Source organism: Mobula birostris, chromosome 3 (assembly GCF_030028105.1).
Source record: "Mobula birostris isolate sMobBir1 chromosome 3, sMobBir1.hap1, whole genome shotgun sequence".
Taxonomy (NCBI): domain Eukaryota; kingdom Metazoa; phylum Chordata; class Chondrichthyes; order Myliobatiformes; family Myliobatidae; genus Mobula; species Mobula birostris.
The window spans coordinates 31166453-31181412 of record NC_092372.1 but is presented as its reverse complement, the minus strand read 5'-3'; the positions used below and the strand labels follow the sequence as shown (position 1 = coordinate 31181412).

The following is a 14960-nucleotide window of genomic DNA, read 5'->3' as shown; positions in this document are numbered from 1 at the left end:
TTGCAATGCATTTTGTAACCTTTATAAATTTAGAGTGGATGCTGTTGGCTTTGCCCAAATTCATTATGTCAGAAAGTTAGGATCACAGCTAACTATTATGTGACCTCAGACTAAAATGTTTTTATATGACTGCCCCATCCAGACTTGAACACAAATATTCTGGTCACTTAGTCTGGGCCTAGCATGCACAGATCTGTTCAGAATATTGTATGGTGCCAGTAAGGGCAGGAAATTAACTAAATTGAGGTTGTTTTAATCCTTTTGCTGATATGTTGTGTATGAAACCAACACTGTCTGTAATCATGCATCCTTGACAAGAGTGCAGCAACTTCTTTCACAGAGGAACCTATTATTTAAGGAAGTGCAGTATTTGTAATGGGAAGTGGGAAAAAAATCCTCCCTAGTTGGGACTTTCAGCTGCTGGAGTGCTCAAATTACCATGATGTTATACCAATGCAATCCTTCGGCTATGAGCATCACCCTTTTACCACCCCCTCACCTTTATTTTACAATCCACATTGTTTGCTACCTGAGTGGGTCAACAAGCGTTTCTCCTTTCTTTCTTCCCTCGACCTCTGAACTTTGAATGAGTTCACATTCTTAGTGATTTCAGGTGCCATCTAGCCTCCTTTGCATCAGCCTTCCCCCTGCATTCCTTAAACTTCTATCTTTACAAATTTATTGTTTTAATTTGTCAGCTATGCCTTCCATAATTTTATATAGAACGTAGAACATTACAGCACATACAGGGCACAGCCCATGATGTTGTGCTGACCTTTTAACCAAATCTAAGATCAATCCAATCCTTCGCTCCCACATCGCCCTCCATTTTTTTTTATCATCCAAGTGCCTATCTAAGAGCCTCTTAAATATCCCTAATATATCTGCCTCTACCACACCCCTGGAAGCACATTCCACACATCCACCACTCTCTGTGTAAAACAAAAAAGTTACCCCTGACACTCCCCCCCCCCCCCCACCGAATACTTTCTTCTAATCACATTAAAATAATGCTCCCTTGTATTAATCATTTCCACCTTGGTTGGGAACAAGTCTCTGGCTTTCCATTTGATCTATCCCTGTTAACAACTTGTACACCTCGATCAAGTAAGGTGTCATCCTCCTTCACGCAAGAGATCAGGTTGTCCCTCTACCTCCAACTGTCTCCTGATAGCTAATATTCTCTAATCGCAGCAAATTCCTGGTGAACTTCTTCTACAGCCTCTCCAAGGCCTTCACATTCTTCCTGTAATGCAGTGAACACAACTGCACACAGACTTTCGAATATGGCCTTACCAAAGATTTATACAGCTGCAACATGACCCGCCAACATTTATACTTAACACCCCAAATGATGAAGGCAAATAGACTGTATGCCTTCTTGGCAGTGCTGGCTGTTTGAATTGCCACTTGCAGGAGTTATGGACTTGCTCCCTAGACCTCTCCGTACATCAGTGTTCCTAAGTGTCCTGCTTGTCTGGATTAAACACTAGCCGCCATTTCTCTGCCCACATTTCCAACTGGTCTGTATGCTGTTGAACCCTTTGACAACCTTCCTTGCTATCCACAGTTCAGCTAGTTTTTGTCATTTTTGATAGTTGCTACTCAGTCCAAGCATTTTCATCCAGTTCATTTAGAGGTCCTTGTGGAACAGAACTCTTTTCTTCAATGACTGAGCCAATTTTACATGAAACCTACCACGTCACTATTGATCCCATGTCCTTTAATCTTCTGGATCAGCCTGCAATGACTGATCTTGTAGCAGGCTTTACTAAAATCCTTGTATACAATTGAGACAAGAAGAACATTCTTTCCCTTCTTGTGGTAAACCATGTATATATGCTGTAACTCGGTTACCTGTCTGGACACACCCCTCTGCTGACTGCCCCTGTGGCTCCTCCCACAGAACCCTGTATAAAGGTGTTCGCCTTGCCCCTCCCCCTCAGTCTGGGGGCAGACACTCACTGTGGAGGTCGTATTGTACAGCGAATAAAAGCCTTTCAGTATTTTACCAAACCTCAGTCTTTTGGAGTAATTGAAGGTGCTTCACTTCTTGGGTTTATTTGATTAGTTGCACTTAAATTTCACCACTGCTGTGTTGAGATTCAAGCTGTGCCTCTGGATCAATAGTATAAAACTTTAAACCATATTCCAGTAATTTAACCTTGCATATATCATTCCCAATAAGTGCATTAACAAGGACGATATTAAGTTGCAGCTTCAGTAGTTTGTTTTCTTTCATCTTCAAGCAGAAATATGGTTCTATTCTGAGCTGAACGGAAATGAATCATTTTCATATGAAGGCATCACCCATCTGAAAAATTGGAGGCACACCACACTGCAATGGCAAGCCCCTTAGTTTAACCCAGGACAGATTCTCTGAAATAATAGCCCTGAGGAATTGCTGACTTTCTCCACCTCTGATCCCTCAATGAGGACAGGCTCATAGACCTCCAGTTTCCTTCTCATGAATCAATAATCAGCTCCTTGATCTTGCTGACATTGAGTGAGAGACATAGAGGTTCAAGAAATTATTGAAATAAATTAAGGCCTGATGAATGTAAATTTGACAAGCTGGGAGAAATATTAATAGGAAAGAATAATTTCTGAAACACAGTCCGGATATCTCCTTTGAAAGTGATTCTGCTTTGACCTGATGAGCTTATGCTTTTTTTCATTTTTGAAGAATAAAAGGTGATCCCAAAGAAATATATAAAATTCCAATGGGCTTAACAGGGTAGATGCAGGAACATGTTGCTTGTTATATACCACTGGGGTTCACTTTTTCTGTGGACTGTCACTTTGAAACACCAAGAGAATGAGACTGACTTTTGGACACAGTTGGATTTCTGCTGACTGCAAAACGGCTTGGTTACTATGGTGAGAGAGGTGGAGTTGTTTGATGGACAATGAATGTTTATGGTTTCTGGTGGCTTGTTTTGAATAAGCAAGATCAGATGATCCTCTTACAGACACACATAGAGAAACACATGCTCAAGGTCGAGATGGTTTCGATCAATGAAAGACACCAATGAGTGGGGTTGCTGATTTAAACTTTCAGTAGCCCAAAAGAGGTGAGTTGAGATCGATCCAGAGTATTGATAAACGACTCTCACAAAGTACTGCCACTGGAAGATGTTTGCAGAGAGGAGGAGAGAGGAAGGTTTGAAACAGAAGAAACCTGGTGATAAAGAGATCACTGTTTGGACTGTCTTCTAAGTAGCCCGTAAGGGTGAGTTTGATTCCATTCAAATACGAAAGTGTGATTGTCACATAGTTAATCCACAGGAGTGGGTTCTCTGGTGAGGAGAAAACCTTTGTGAATACCATGTGTGTGTTTACCCTTGTCTGGGAGTGGTAGTTCACTGAAGAAAGGCACCCCTGTGGCAAATCACTGTTGGAGTTATTTTGTATGTCATGGAACTGGATAAGTGGCTATCACATCGGTGTTTGAGGTAACCGTATGGAATCTACCGGTGTGACTACCCTTGCCTGGGTGGTGGTTCCCTTGAAGATGGTCCCCGTTGTGATAAGCTACTGTTGGTGATACTTCGTGTGTGGGGTGAAGCAACTTCGGAGATAAAACCTACTCCTATTGTTATTTTGTATTGCTGTCGTGGAATCTGTGGAATATTGACGTAATTGCCTTCTTACAACATTCGCCTTTGGATTACAAATATCTCGCATTAATTAACCTGAGGAACTGAACTTTCTTACATACCATCATAAGACTGTAACTCTTGCCACCTGAGCTTGAATAAGTTTGGGAACTTTATCTATACACCTATATATGCATAACACTGCTAACTTTTGATCACCTGGTTAAGTTACTATATTTAGTAGTTACTAATAAAGATAGTGGATTTTAACATCAAAAACAGATTCCAAGTGTGTTCTATTGCTGCTGATACTTTTACAGTGTTGCGTTCACGTAACCGGTACTTTCCCCAGGGTTACGTGTACGTAACATGCTTTAAAATTCTCTACCTGGGATAGTTGTGGAGACTCTATCAGTGAGAATATTTGAAACAAATAATGATAGATGTTTAGATGTTAGATAGATGTTGGAAAGTAGCAAAATGCTGAATAGCCTACTCCTGATCCTTTGCCCCTATATTCTTATAAAGTAGGACTGTTTACAAACAAGGCTATTAAGAAAAGTTAATAACCAGGCCTAGGGTAATTCATAGTCCAGTGTGGTGAGGAACATGGAATGATTTTGAGTTTAGTTACAAACAGTTTAAAAAAAAAACAATCAAAGAAGTGCCAAACATCAGTGCTTAAAGCAAGGGTTCCCAGTCTGGGGATCCCCTTGTTTAATAGTATTGGTCCGTTGCATTAAAAAAAGTCGGCAACCCCTGGCTTAAGGGGGTGGGGGGGAGAGGACGAAGAACATAGCAGAAACCTAGCAGCACCCCAACATTTGAGAAATCATACATACGTTATGACAAAATTTAGCAAAAAGTTATAATTCATAGAACAAGTAAAATCATATTAATGCTAAAAAGAAATGCCATTTCTTGGCTACAATGAAATAGAAGCAATTTAGAAATGAGGAAGGTGGAAAATTGTTACTGGTGATGGTAACAATTTGAGTGAATATGATTAAATTGGAGTGAATATCATGTTCGAGTGATTTTGCTGAATAGGGCTAAGTTGGAAGATACTAAAAGGAGTGATAGTGCGTGTAAATTGAGATGTGCTCTGAGCTTCATGGAAGAGGCACTGAAAGCAAGATTACTTACGGTGATGCCAAGAGATTCTTGCTGCAGTTTAAAAATATATATCTAGCAGACTTCCAGATGAGAAAAAGAATCGAAGCAGTTTAGAAAAAGTGAGCAATACAGAGAAAGTAGTATTTTAGTATAAGAGCAATAAAATGAAACCTAATCAAATGTTAGAAATATAAATTATAAAATCTCAAATGGCATTAGTTAACCAAACCAAAATTTTGAATGGGTTTGATGTGTCTTCAGCAATGAGCCAAATACAGTTTGTAATTATATACAAATTTAACACAAAGAACAACTGCAATTGCAATGAATGGCAACTGTTATCACACATTCGCTTACCACCTCCTAGCCTTTGGCACTCACAAGCCATTATACCTTTCACACCCAGAAAAATGGCATTCATCCCCTTATTGGCCATCTTCTTCTACAAAAAAGTAATGTATTACTTGAAAATTATTTTAATACAGATCATAAATTGACTGTTCAGTGAAAAATTAAAGTTTGTTTTTTTATTCTGTATTTTGTTTTCATCTGTATAAATATACTGTTATAAATTTAGGTTCTATTTGATGGTCTGGAGCTGATGTCATACAAGTTTCAGTGATGAATTTTATTTAAGCAAATGATTTCTAAAGTTTGCAGCATTGAGTAGCACCATATAAATATCAATGAAAATTATATTACTGGCTTAATATATCTATCAAAGAGACGTTCTCTACCAATGTCATTTGCAATATACACCACAATATAAAATAATTGGTAGATATTTCCCATGTAAAGTGCAGCTATATTACTGAAAATATTGCTATTTGTTTAAATTAGCACCTTATCAAATATGACAAAAAATAGCAAGTGAGGGCAGATTATGCTGACGCATACGTAATGTCTTCTTGCTTGCTCGACTCTCTTGTTTATGATGGGTGGCCCTTTTGACCTGCAGAGGGCACTTCTCCATTCGTTGGAGCATCCGTCATAATATACAGAACCTCATCAGTAAATGGGGCCCTCCTACACCTTCCTCCCTTCAATTTGCTTGTTCCGCTGCACCCATTATAGTTATTCTCTATAATAAATTTAGAATCTTAGAGTGTAGTAAGTGACTTTATTGTTGTTTCTTTTTCTGATCAGCTACAGTTCTAAGCCATCCAGTCTCCAGAAGTGCATTTTTGTGGTTCTATGACTAGACTATAAAAAAGATACTGAATATAAAATGCGATCAGTGTTCTCATTGCACTTTGGTCATGATTATTGAAAATTTAATTTATTGCTGTTAAGTATAGTTAATGGTCCTAGTTATATTTTTGCATAGCTCGGTGAAATAGTTTTATCGTCATCATCCACCATACCCCCTCCAACCTCTGAAGCTTTCCCCAAACTGGGGTCAATTTCTTCAGCGTTGCTCCTGAATGCCAACCTAAGCCAAAGACTGCAGATTTAAATTTGTACCTATTACAATATCATTCAGACCATGCTGACAGTGGCTTTGTTTTAAAAACAACATTTGGATGCAGAGAAAACTTTTCAAAAATATTTTAATATATTGATATGAAAATATCTATTTAAGGAATAGATATCATTGCAGATTCATTACAAATGAAAGAAAATCATAAGTTTAATTTAAATCCCTTCTATTTTTGTCTTTGCAGGATATACTTGAAAATGAAAGTATTAACCTTGACTGGGTCTTCCGCTATTCACTAATTAATGACATTGTGAAGGTGAGTTATAAGAGAGCAATATATTATAGAAGGGGCTGACTTGAATTATGAAGTATATAATTAAATTGGTTCAGTAAATCCCACTCCAATCTGTTACAAATGAGCTGAACATAATAAGACAAAAATGAATCAATTGTTAGGAAAATAGATTTATAACATGGGTCCACATGACTCCAGAAATAATAGTTATTTTGGTAATTATAACTGACAAATGAATGTCTTCTGATATGGACAGTTATAAACAGACTTGCTTATGTTTTTTAATCAGAAAGGTACTTATAAAGAGTTCTAAACATTCTGTTCTTTTTAATATTGGAAACCAGCAATTGAGTAGAAAGAGAGGTAGGGTTAACATTTTGTGTCAGTGATCCTTCCTCAGAACTGTTCAGACAAATGGTGTCCCTCCTGCAATGCTAACACTTAATCTTTTTCCGTGTGTTATTCTCCAACTTCATGGCATCAACAACGATTTTTCCTTCCAGTAGTTTGGTTTACCCAACCCCCTTGCCTCTGCTTCTCTCCCCTTCCTTTCCAGTCCTAAAGAAGGTTCCTGAAACATTGACTGTACTCATTTCCATGGGCCCTGCCTGACCTGCTGAGATTCTGCAGCACTTTGAGTGTGTTGCTGTAATGGTGACCATTTACATGAGGAGAGATAAATACAGAGGGATCTCCCTCCTCCAGTGAAAGAATCATTGCGAGAGTCCTCAATACCTGTGATCAAAGAGCTACTTTCCAAAATGAGGTGTGGAATCCATCCACTTGGGGCACAGTGGACATGATCAACACAGCAATAACTCTACAAGGGAAATGCATGGCGCAGCATCAGCCAGTTAATATGGCCATTTTTATATCACTTTTCTAAGCACTAGATACCCTAATCTCACTGTATTCAATTTATCCTCACATGGCAAGCTGCTAGTTTTAGAACTAATCTGGTAAATCTTTTCTGTACACCCTCTATTAATTCTACTTTTAGGTAAGGCAGCCAGAATTATACATAGTATTCCTGGTGCAGCCTCACCAAGGTCCTGTACAATGGCAGTAAGATTTCCTTTCTCTCTTAATTAATTCTACACCAAAGTCAGAGTGATGTTTATTGTCATATGCACAAGTACATATACGCACTAGTGTAATGAAAATAATTGCAGCAGCTAAACTGCATTGATTAGAGTTGTTCCAGTTGGTTCAAGAAATGAATGGTCAGAGGGATGTAGTTGTTCTTGAACTTGGTGGTGTGGGACTTGAGGCTTCTGTATCTCTTAACTGATGACAGCTGGGAAAAGCCGGTGTGACCTGGATGATGGGGATCTTTGATGATAGATTTTGCCTTCTTGAGGCAGTACCTTCTGCAGATACTACCGATGAACGGGAGAAATAAAAATGTGCCTGTGATGTTTTGAGCTGAATCCATGACTCACTGCAGTTTCTTGCATTCCTGTGCCTTCAGATTGCTATACCAGACCATGATGCAACAAGTCAGGATACTTTCAACAGAACATCTGTTGAAGTTTGTTAGGGTGTTCGGTCATAAGCCAAACTTCCTTAACAAGCACATCAAGGTTCTTTGAAATTTCATCACCCATCCCTCACCATTTAACAAATACTCTATTGTTTTTCAAGTACATTGAAGTGATTAATCTTTCAATTTTTGACAATATGTTCATTATGAAACCACATTACAGCCTCCCCCATACTCACAATCTCCCTTCGTTTGATACTGTTGGCACACTTAGAGATACAGCACTTGATTCACAAATCATTGAAAGGAATAATGAAAAGCTATACCCATGTATTGGCCTGTGCATTACCTGACAAGTCACAGTCTGTCAATCTGAATAGGACTTTTTGTTCTCACACTAAGGTCTCTGTCTGATAATGAATTGTGACACCATGTTGGTACATTTACTTGAATAGGGTTTTTTTTTTTGTTTTCGCACTTAGATCCCAATCCAATAATCCATTCTCACCCTATATTGGTATATTACTCTGATTCTACTTGCTCTAATCTTGTTGGTCAACCTCCTTATGGGAATTATTAGGTGCCTCCTAAAGATTCAACTACCCGAGTTCCACAGGTTCCCCTTATCTTTTCTAGCAGTTGCATTTTTATAGAAATGTAGAAACATAGAAAACTTACAGTACAATACAGGCCCTTCGGCCCACAAAGTTGTGCCAAACATGTCCCTTAGAAATTACTAGGCTTACCTATACCCTCTATTTTGCTAAGCTCCATGTACCTATCCAAAAGTCTCTTAAAAGACCCTATCATATCCGCCTCCACCACCGTTACTGGCAGCCCATTCCACGCACTCACCGCTCTCTGAGTAAAAAAACTTACCCCTGACATCTCCTCTGTACCTACTCCCCAGCACCTTAAACCTGTGTCCTCTTGTGACAACCATTTCAACCCTGGGAAAAAGCCTCTGACTATCCAAACGATCAATGCCTCCCATCATCTTATACACCTCTATCAGGTCACTTCTCATCCTCCATTGCTCCAAGGAGAAAAGGCAGAGTTCACTCAACCTGTTTTCATAAGGCATGCTCCCCAATCCAGGCAACATCCTTGTAAATCTCCTCTGCACCCTTTCTATAGCTTCCACATCCTTCCTGTAGTGAGGCGACCAGAACTGAGCACAGTACTCCAGGTGGGGTCCGACCAAGGTCCTATATAGTTGCAACATTACCTCTTCTCCTAAATTCAATTCCACGATTGATGAAGGCCAATATACCATATTCCTTCTTAATCACAGAGTCAACCTGCGCAGCTGCTTTGAGTGTCCTATGGACTCGGACCCCAAGATCCCTCTGATCCTCCACACTGCCAACAGTCTTACCATTGATACTATATTCTGCCATCATATTTGACCTACCAAAATGAACCAGCTCACATTTATCTGGGTTAAACTCCATCTGCCACTTCTCAGCCCAGTTTTGCATCCTATCAACGTCCAGCTGTAACCTCTGACAGCCCTCCACACTATCCAAAACACCTCCAACATTTGTGTCATCAGAAAACTTACTAACCCATCTCTCCACTTCCTCATCCAGGTCATTTATAAAAATCACAAAGAGAAGGGGTTTCAGAACATATCCCTGAGGCACATCACTAGTCACCGACCTCCATGCAGAATATGACCCGTCTACAACCACTCTTTGCCTTCTGTGGGCAAGCCAGTTCTGGATCCACAAAGCAATGTCCCCTTGGATCCCATGCCTCCTTACTTTCTCAATAAGCCTTGCATGGGGTACCTTATCAAATGCCTTGCTGAAATCCATATACACTACATCTACTGCTCTTCCTTCATCAATGTGTTGAGTCACATCCTCAAAAAATTCAATCAGCCTCATAAGGCACGACTTGCCCTTGACAAAGCCATGCTGACTATTCCTAATCATATTATACCTCTCCAAATATTCATAAATCCTGTCTCTCAGGATCTTCTCCATCAACTTACCAACCACTGAGGTAAGACTCACTGGTCTATAATTGCCTGGGCTATCTCTACTCCCTTTCTTAAATAAAGGAACAACATTCGCAACCCTCCAATCCTCCAGAACCTCTCCCGTCCCCATTGATGATGCAAAGATCATCGGCAGAGGCTTAGAAATCTCCTCCCTTGCCTCCCACAGTAGCTTGGGGTACATCTCATCCAGTCCCAGTGACTTATCCAACTTGATGCTTTCCAAAAGCTCCAGCACATCCTATTTCTTAATATCTACATGCTCAAGCTTTTCAGTCTGCTGCAGGTCAGCACTATAATCACCAAGATCCTTTTCCATAGTGAATACCGAAGTAAAGTATTCATTCAGTACCTCTGCTATTTTCTCCAGTTTCATACATACTTTCCCACTGTCACACTTGGTAGGTCTTATTCTTCCACGACTTATCCTCCTGCTCTTCACATACTTGTAGAATGCCTTGGGGTTTTCCTTAATCCTGCACTCCAAGGCCTTCTCATAGCCCCTCCTGGCTCTCCTAATTTCCTTCTTAAACTCCTTCCTGCTAGCCTTATAATCTTCTAGATCTCTAACATTACCTAGCTCTCTGAACCTTTTGTAAGCTTTTCTCTTCTTCTTGATGAGATTTATTACAGCCTTTGTACACCACAGTTCCTGTACCCTACCATAACTTCCCAGTCTCATTGGACCGTACCTATGCAGAACTCCACACAAATATCCCCTGAACATTTGCCACATTTCTTCTGTACTTTTCCCTGAGAGCATCTGTTTCCAATTTAAGCTTCCTATTTTCTGCCTAATAACCTCATAATTCCCCTTTCTCCAATTAAATGCTTTTCTAATCTGTCTGTTCTTATTTCTCTATGGAGATAGAATTAGGATCACTATCTCCAAAATGCTCTCCCACTGAGAGATCTGACGCCTGACCAGGTTCATCTCCCAATACCAAATCAAGTACAGTCTCTCTTCTTGTAGGCTTATCTACATATTGTGTCAAGAAACCTTCCTGAACACACCTAACAAACTCCACCCCATTTAAATCTCTGGCTCTAGGGAGACAAATCACGACAACTCCATTGTTATTACACCTTTCCAGGATCTGTTTCCCTATCTGCTCCCCGATATCCCTGTTACTCTTGGGCGGCCTATAAAAAACACCCAGTAAAGTTATTGACCCCTTCCTGTTCCTAACCTCCACCCACAGAGACTCCATAGACAATCCCTTCATGGCGTCCACCTTTTCTGCAGCCGTGACACTATCTCTGATCAACAGTGCCACACCCCCACCTCTTTTGCCTCCCTCCCTGTCCTTTCTGAAACACCTAAAACCTGGCAGTTGAGGTAACCGTTCCTGTCCCTGAGCCATCCAAGTCTCTGTAATGGCCACCACATCATAGCTCCAAGTACTGATCCACGCTCTAAGCTCATCCGCTTTATTCACAGCACTCCTTGTGTTAATATAGACCCATCTCAAACCTTCATTCTGAGCGCATCCCTTCACTATCACCTGCCTATCCTCCCTCTCGAACTGTCTACAAGCTTTTCCTTTTTGTGAGCCAACCTCCTCTTCCCCAGTCTCTTCATTTTGGTTCTCACCCCCCAAGAATTCTGGTTTATACTTTTCTCAGTAGCCTTAGCAAACCTCCCCGCCAGGATATTGGTCCCCTTGGGATTCAAGTGCAATTCGTCCTTTTTGTACAGGTCATACCTGCCCCAAAAGAGGTCTCAATGATCCAGAAATCTGAATCCCTGCCTCTGCCCATCCCTCAGCCACGAACCTCAGCAAATTAGCCAAAATATGCTTTACTTTTCATATAAATACATTGGCTGACTTCAATCCTATTATTTTCTTAAAGACATTCTTTTATTACAGTACATCTTGCATTATAGTTACTACTGCTTGCCTTTCTAATACTGTTAGGTTAGCAAGTTGGTTTTCTTCCTCCTTCCCTTTTTAAGTAGGAGGGCCACATTAGCAATTCTTATAATATATTAGAATAATGCCAGAGTCTGTCTAGCTTTGAATAATTATAACTAGAGAAAGTGCATTCGGGATGACACATGGAACTCTTAGTCCATGCGTTGGAAGTACCTAATGTTGACTTTGGAGAGAACACACTGTCATGCACCTTCTGTCACAACCTGAATCAAGGTCCTCAGAGGCCATAGGATTTGAATGGAAGAAGAAGAAGACAGTGATCAAGCTATCACTAAATCTAACACTGAAGACAATTCCTGCATAAATTGGTATTTTATATTTTGATTTTGTAATCTCTGCATCAGCTTATTAAGCAAATATCCCATAGTCCTCTTTAACCACCCTTATCTTCTTTCCTGTTATATTTAAGGATCTGAAGATGTATGTGCCAAGATACCTTTTTCCCTCCACTGTCAAGATCCTCATACCGACTGCATGTACAACATACCTTAATGCACCGACCCAAATGCATAGCCTCAAACTTGATTAGTATCTTTCAGCCATTTTTCTGCCCAAATAGACATGATTTTCCTAACATGATTGTTCGGGGATGGACATCTAAGATAGTAATCATTTTTAATTTTGTAATCCTGAGCTCTTTATATTGGATAAACTGTGTGGAGATTTTTTGTTTGGCATTATGATCTTGTGAAAGAGTCAAATTCAAGATCTGATAACTCCAGCAATATTGTGTTGGTACTTGTTGGGTTTTGACTCAGGATACAAAAGACACTTAACTACTGAACCAATTTCTCTGTGTTAATCAGTTCTATGTACATTATGTGCTGGGTGTAATCTGGTGCGTCACTGTATGTAGCTCCCAGGTAGGGGAGGTGAGGGTGAGTGGGATTAGAAGTCAGGGCAGGTGGATGATAGATGGAAGCAGACAAGGACAGAGAGAAGAAAAAGGGGAAAAAAGAACAGATGGAGCGAAGTGAGGAGAGTGTGAAGATAGGCGGCAATTGCTGGAGGGACATAAGCAGGAACACAAAGTGCTACCAGTCCTGGACACTGCTAAGAAGGTGAGAATGGGAATCATTAGAAGAGAAAGATGAACAACGGTTGGAATCAGATTGCAGTGTTGGGGAAGGGGAGGAAACCTGTGTTTGATGTAACCCTCCCCTTCCTTCACCTGCCATTGTTTTCCAACACCACCACTACTCCCCTACTCTACCTGACATGATCTGCCTGTCATCTTCCTCGGCCCACCAATTCCTCAGAAACCTTTCCCGTCGCCCTCTTTCTCCTCCTTATACTAGCCATCTGTATTGGAGGGCTCGTGACTGTCGCGTGACAGCACTGCCCATTTACCTGGTCGGAAGATACGCCACCTGCCGATCAAGGTTTGACCCCTCCTCGCCCATCAATGCACACCTGACTATTGGCCCCTTTAATTAGCCTTGTACTTGACCTCGGGCAATTGGCCTTTGTAATCAGCTTAACCCTGCTGGCACTGAGCCATTGGCTCAGTGCTTCACCTGGGCTGGGCTCATCAGCCCTGCTGCACTGTAAAGGAAGCCACGTGTGCTTGACTCTCTCTCTTTTTTTGCTACCTCCGAGGGACCACCCTGCCGTTGGTGAGTTGTGCATTGAATAGGGTTGGGAATGTGGATATTGTCCCTAAGCAGAAGAGCCGTGCCGGCACAGAGTCAAGGGTGTCGCGTATCATATTGACTTTTCCCGTGGTTGTATGTGTGTGTGCGTGTGCGCGCGCATGTACTTTGTTCCCACACGATTTTATTAATTGTCCGTGTGTGTTTTATTGCTGATCTGACTACTGTGAATTGTGTGCGTGTTGCTTCTGTTGACTTTTTCCCACGTTTGCCTTCTGTAAATAAAATCCTTTACTACCAAGACTGTGTCCAGAGTCCTCGCTTTTTGAGGCCTATCGAATCTGTTTCCTCACTTACGACACCATCTCACCTCTCTCTGCTCTCAGTCCTGATGCAGGGTATCAACCCAAAATGTTGTTAGTTCCTTCCTCCCGAAGATGCTGCAGGACCCACTGAGTTTCTGCAGCAAAATGGAGTCACAAGACATTCTGCAAATGCTGGGATCTGGAGCAACGCACACTAAAAGGTGGAAGAACTCAGCAGGCGAGCTGGCATCTGTGGAGGGAAATAAACAGTTGATGTCCATTTCCTTCCAGAGATGCTGCCTGAGCTGCTTCATTCCTTCAGCATTTTGTGTGTCTTGCTACATGGTTCCTCCAGCAGATAGTGTATGCCTGAATGTGTAGATACTGAACACTACTGAAGTACTGAAGTTTCTATCCTTTATCGGTTACAGGGATGCTGATAATTGGTCATTTGCTGCCCAATGTTGTACAGCAGGTGTAAAGCAAAGCCATGGCTAAAAGCGAAAAGGCTGGCATTCAGCACAATTAGTAACAGACCTATTGATAGATTTCTATGAAATTCAGCTGCCTCTTACTTTTTTGCAAAGCCACAATCCCAATTTGGTAACTTAGGTAATCGTTCCCTTGATACAAGGGGAAAAGATTATGGTATAAGAGCAATTACTATTCCTATTGAACCATGTCTGTAAGTTACTGACTAGTTCATATACGAGAAGTCTAAATTTAATCATGAGTGAGCTAATCATCAACTGAGAGTGAATCTATACCAAATCAAAATCGGTCCAATTTAAAAGGTGGTACGTATTCATTCGTGAATTTTCTTTGACAGTCATTTAGCTAAAGAAGTTATTCACAGGCATTCAACTTCTTGACTGATTTGATCACTTTTATTCTGCAGGGAATGTCGTTTTTACATAACAGCATAATTGGTTCACATGGAAATCTTAAATCATCCAACTGTGTTGTTGATAGTCGTTTTGTACTAAAAATCACAGATTATGGTTTGGCGAGCTTCCGTTCATCATGCAATAATGAAGATTCATATGCATCCTATGCAAGTAAGTTTAAGATGTGTATAAGTTTTGCAGTGGAGTCACCCTTTAAATTTTATACTTACATCCTTTTGAAGTTCAGCAGACTATCAAATGAAAATGATAACTGGTGAAAATGATCTTTGTGTGAGCTTGGTTGTTGCATTGACATGTGAT

General features: G+C 40.6%; 1 protein-coding gene across 1 annotated transcript in view; it reads left to right on the top strand.

The window, feature by feature from the left end:
• npr2 (natriuretic peptide receptor 2) overlaps window positions 1–14960 on the top strand; it is a 160866-nt gene that overhangs the window by 97440 nt on the left and 48466 nt on the right. The window contains exons 13-14 of the mRNA XM_072252432.1: window positions 6380–6451; window positions 14651–14810. Coding sequence (XP_072108533.1) covers window positions 6380–6451; window positions 14651–14810 — 232 coding nt within the window. The remainder of the gene's footprint in view (window positions 1–6379; window positions 6452–14650; window positions 14811–14960) is intronic.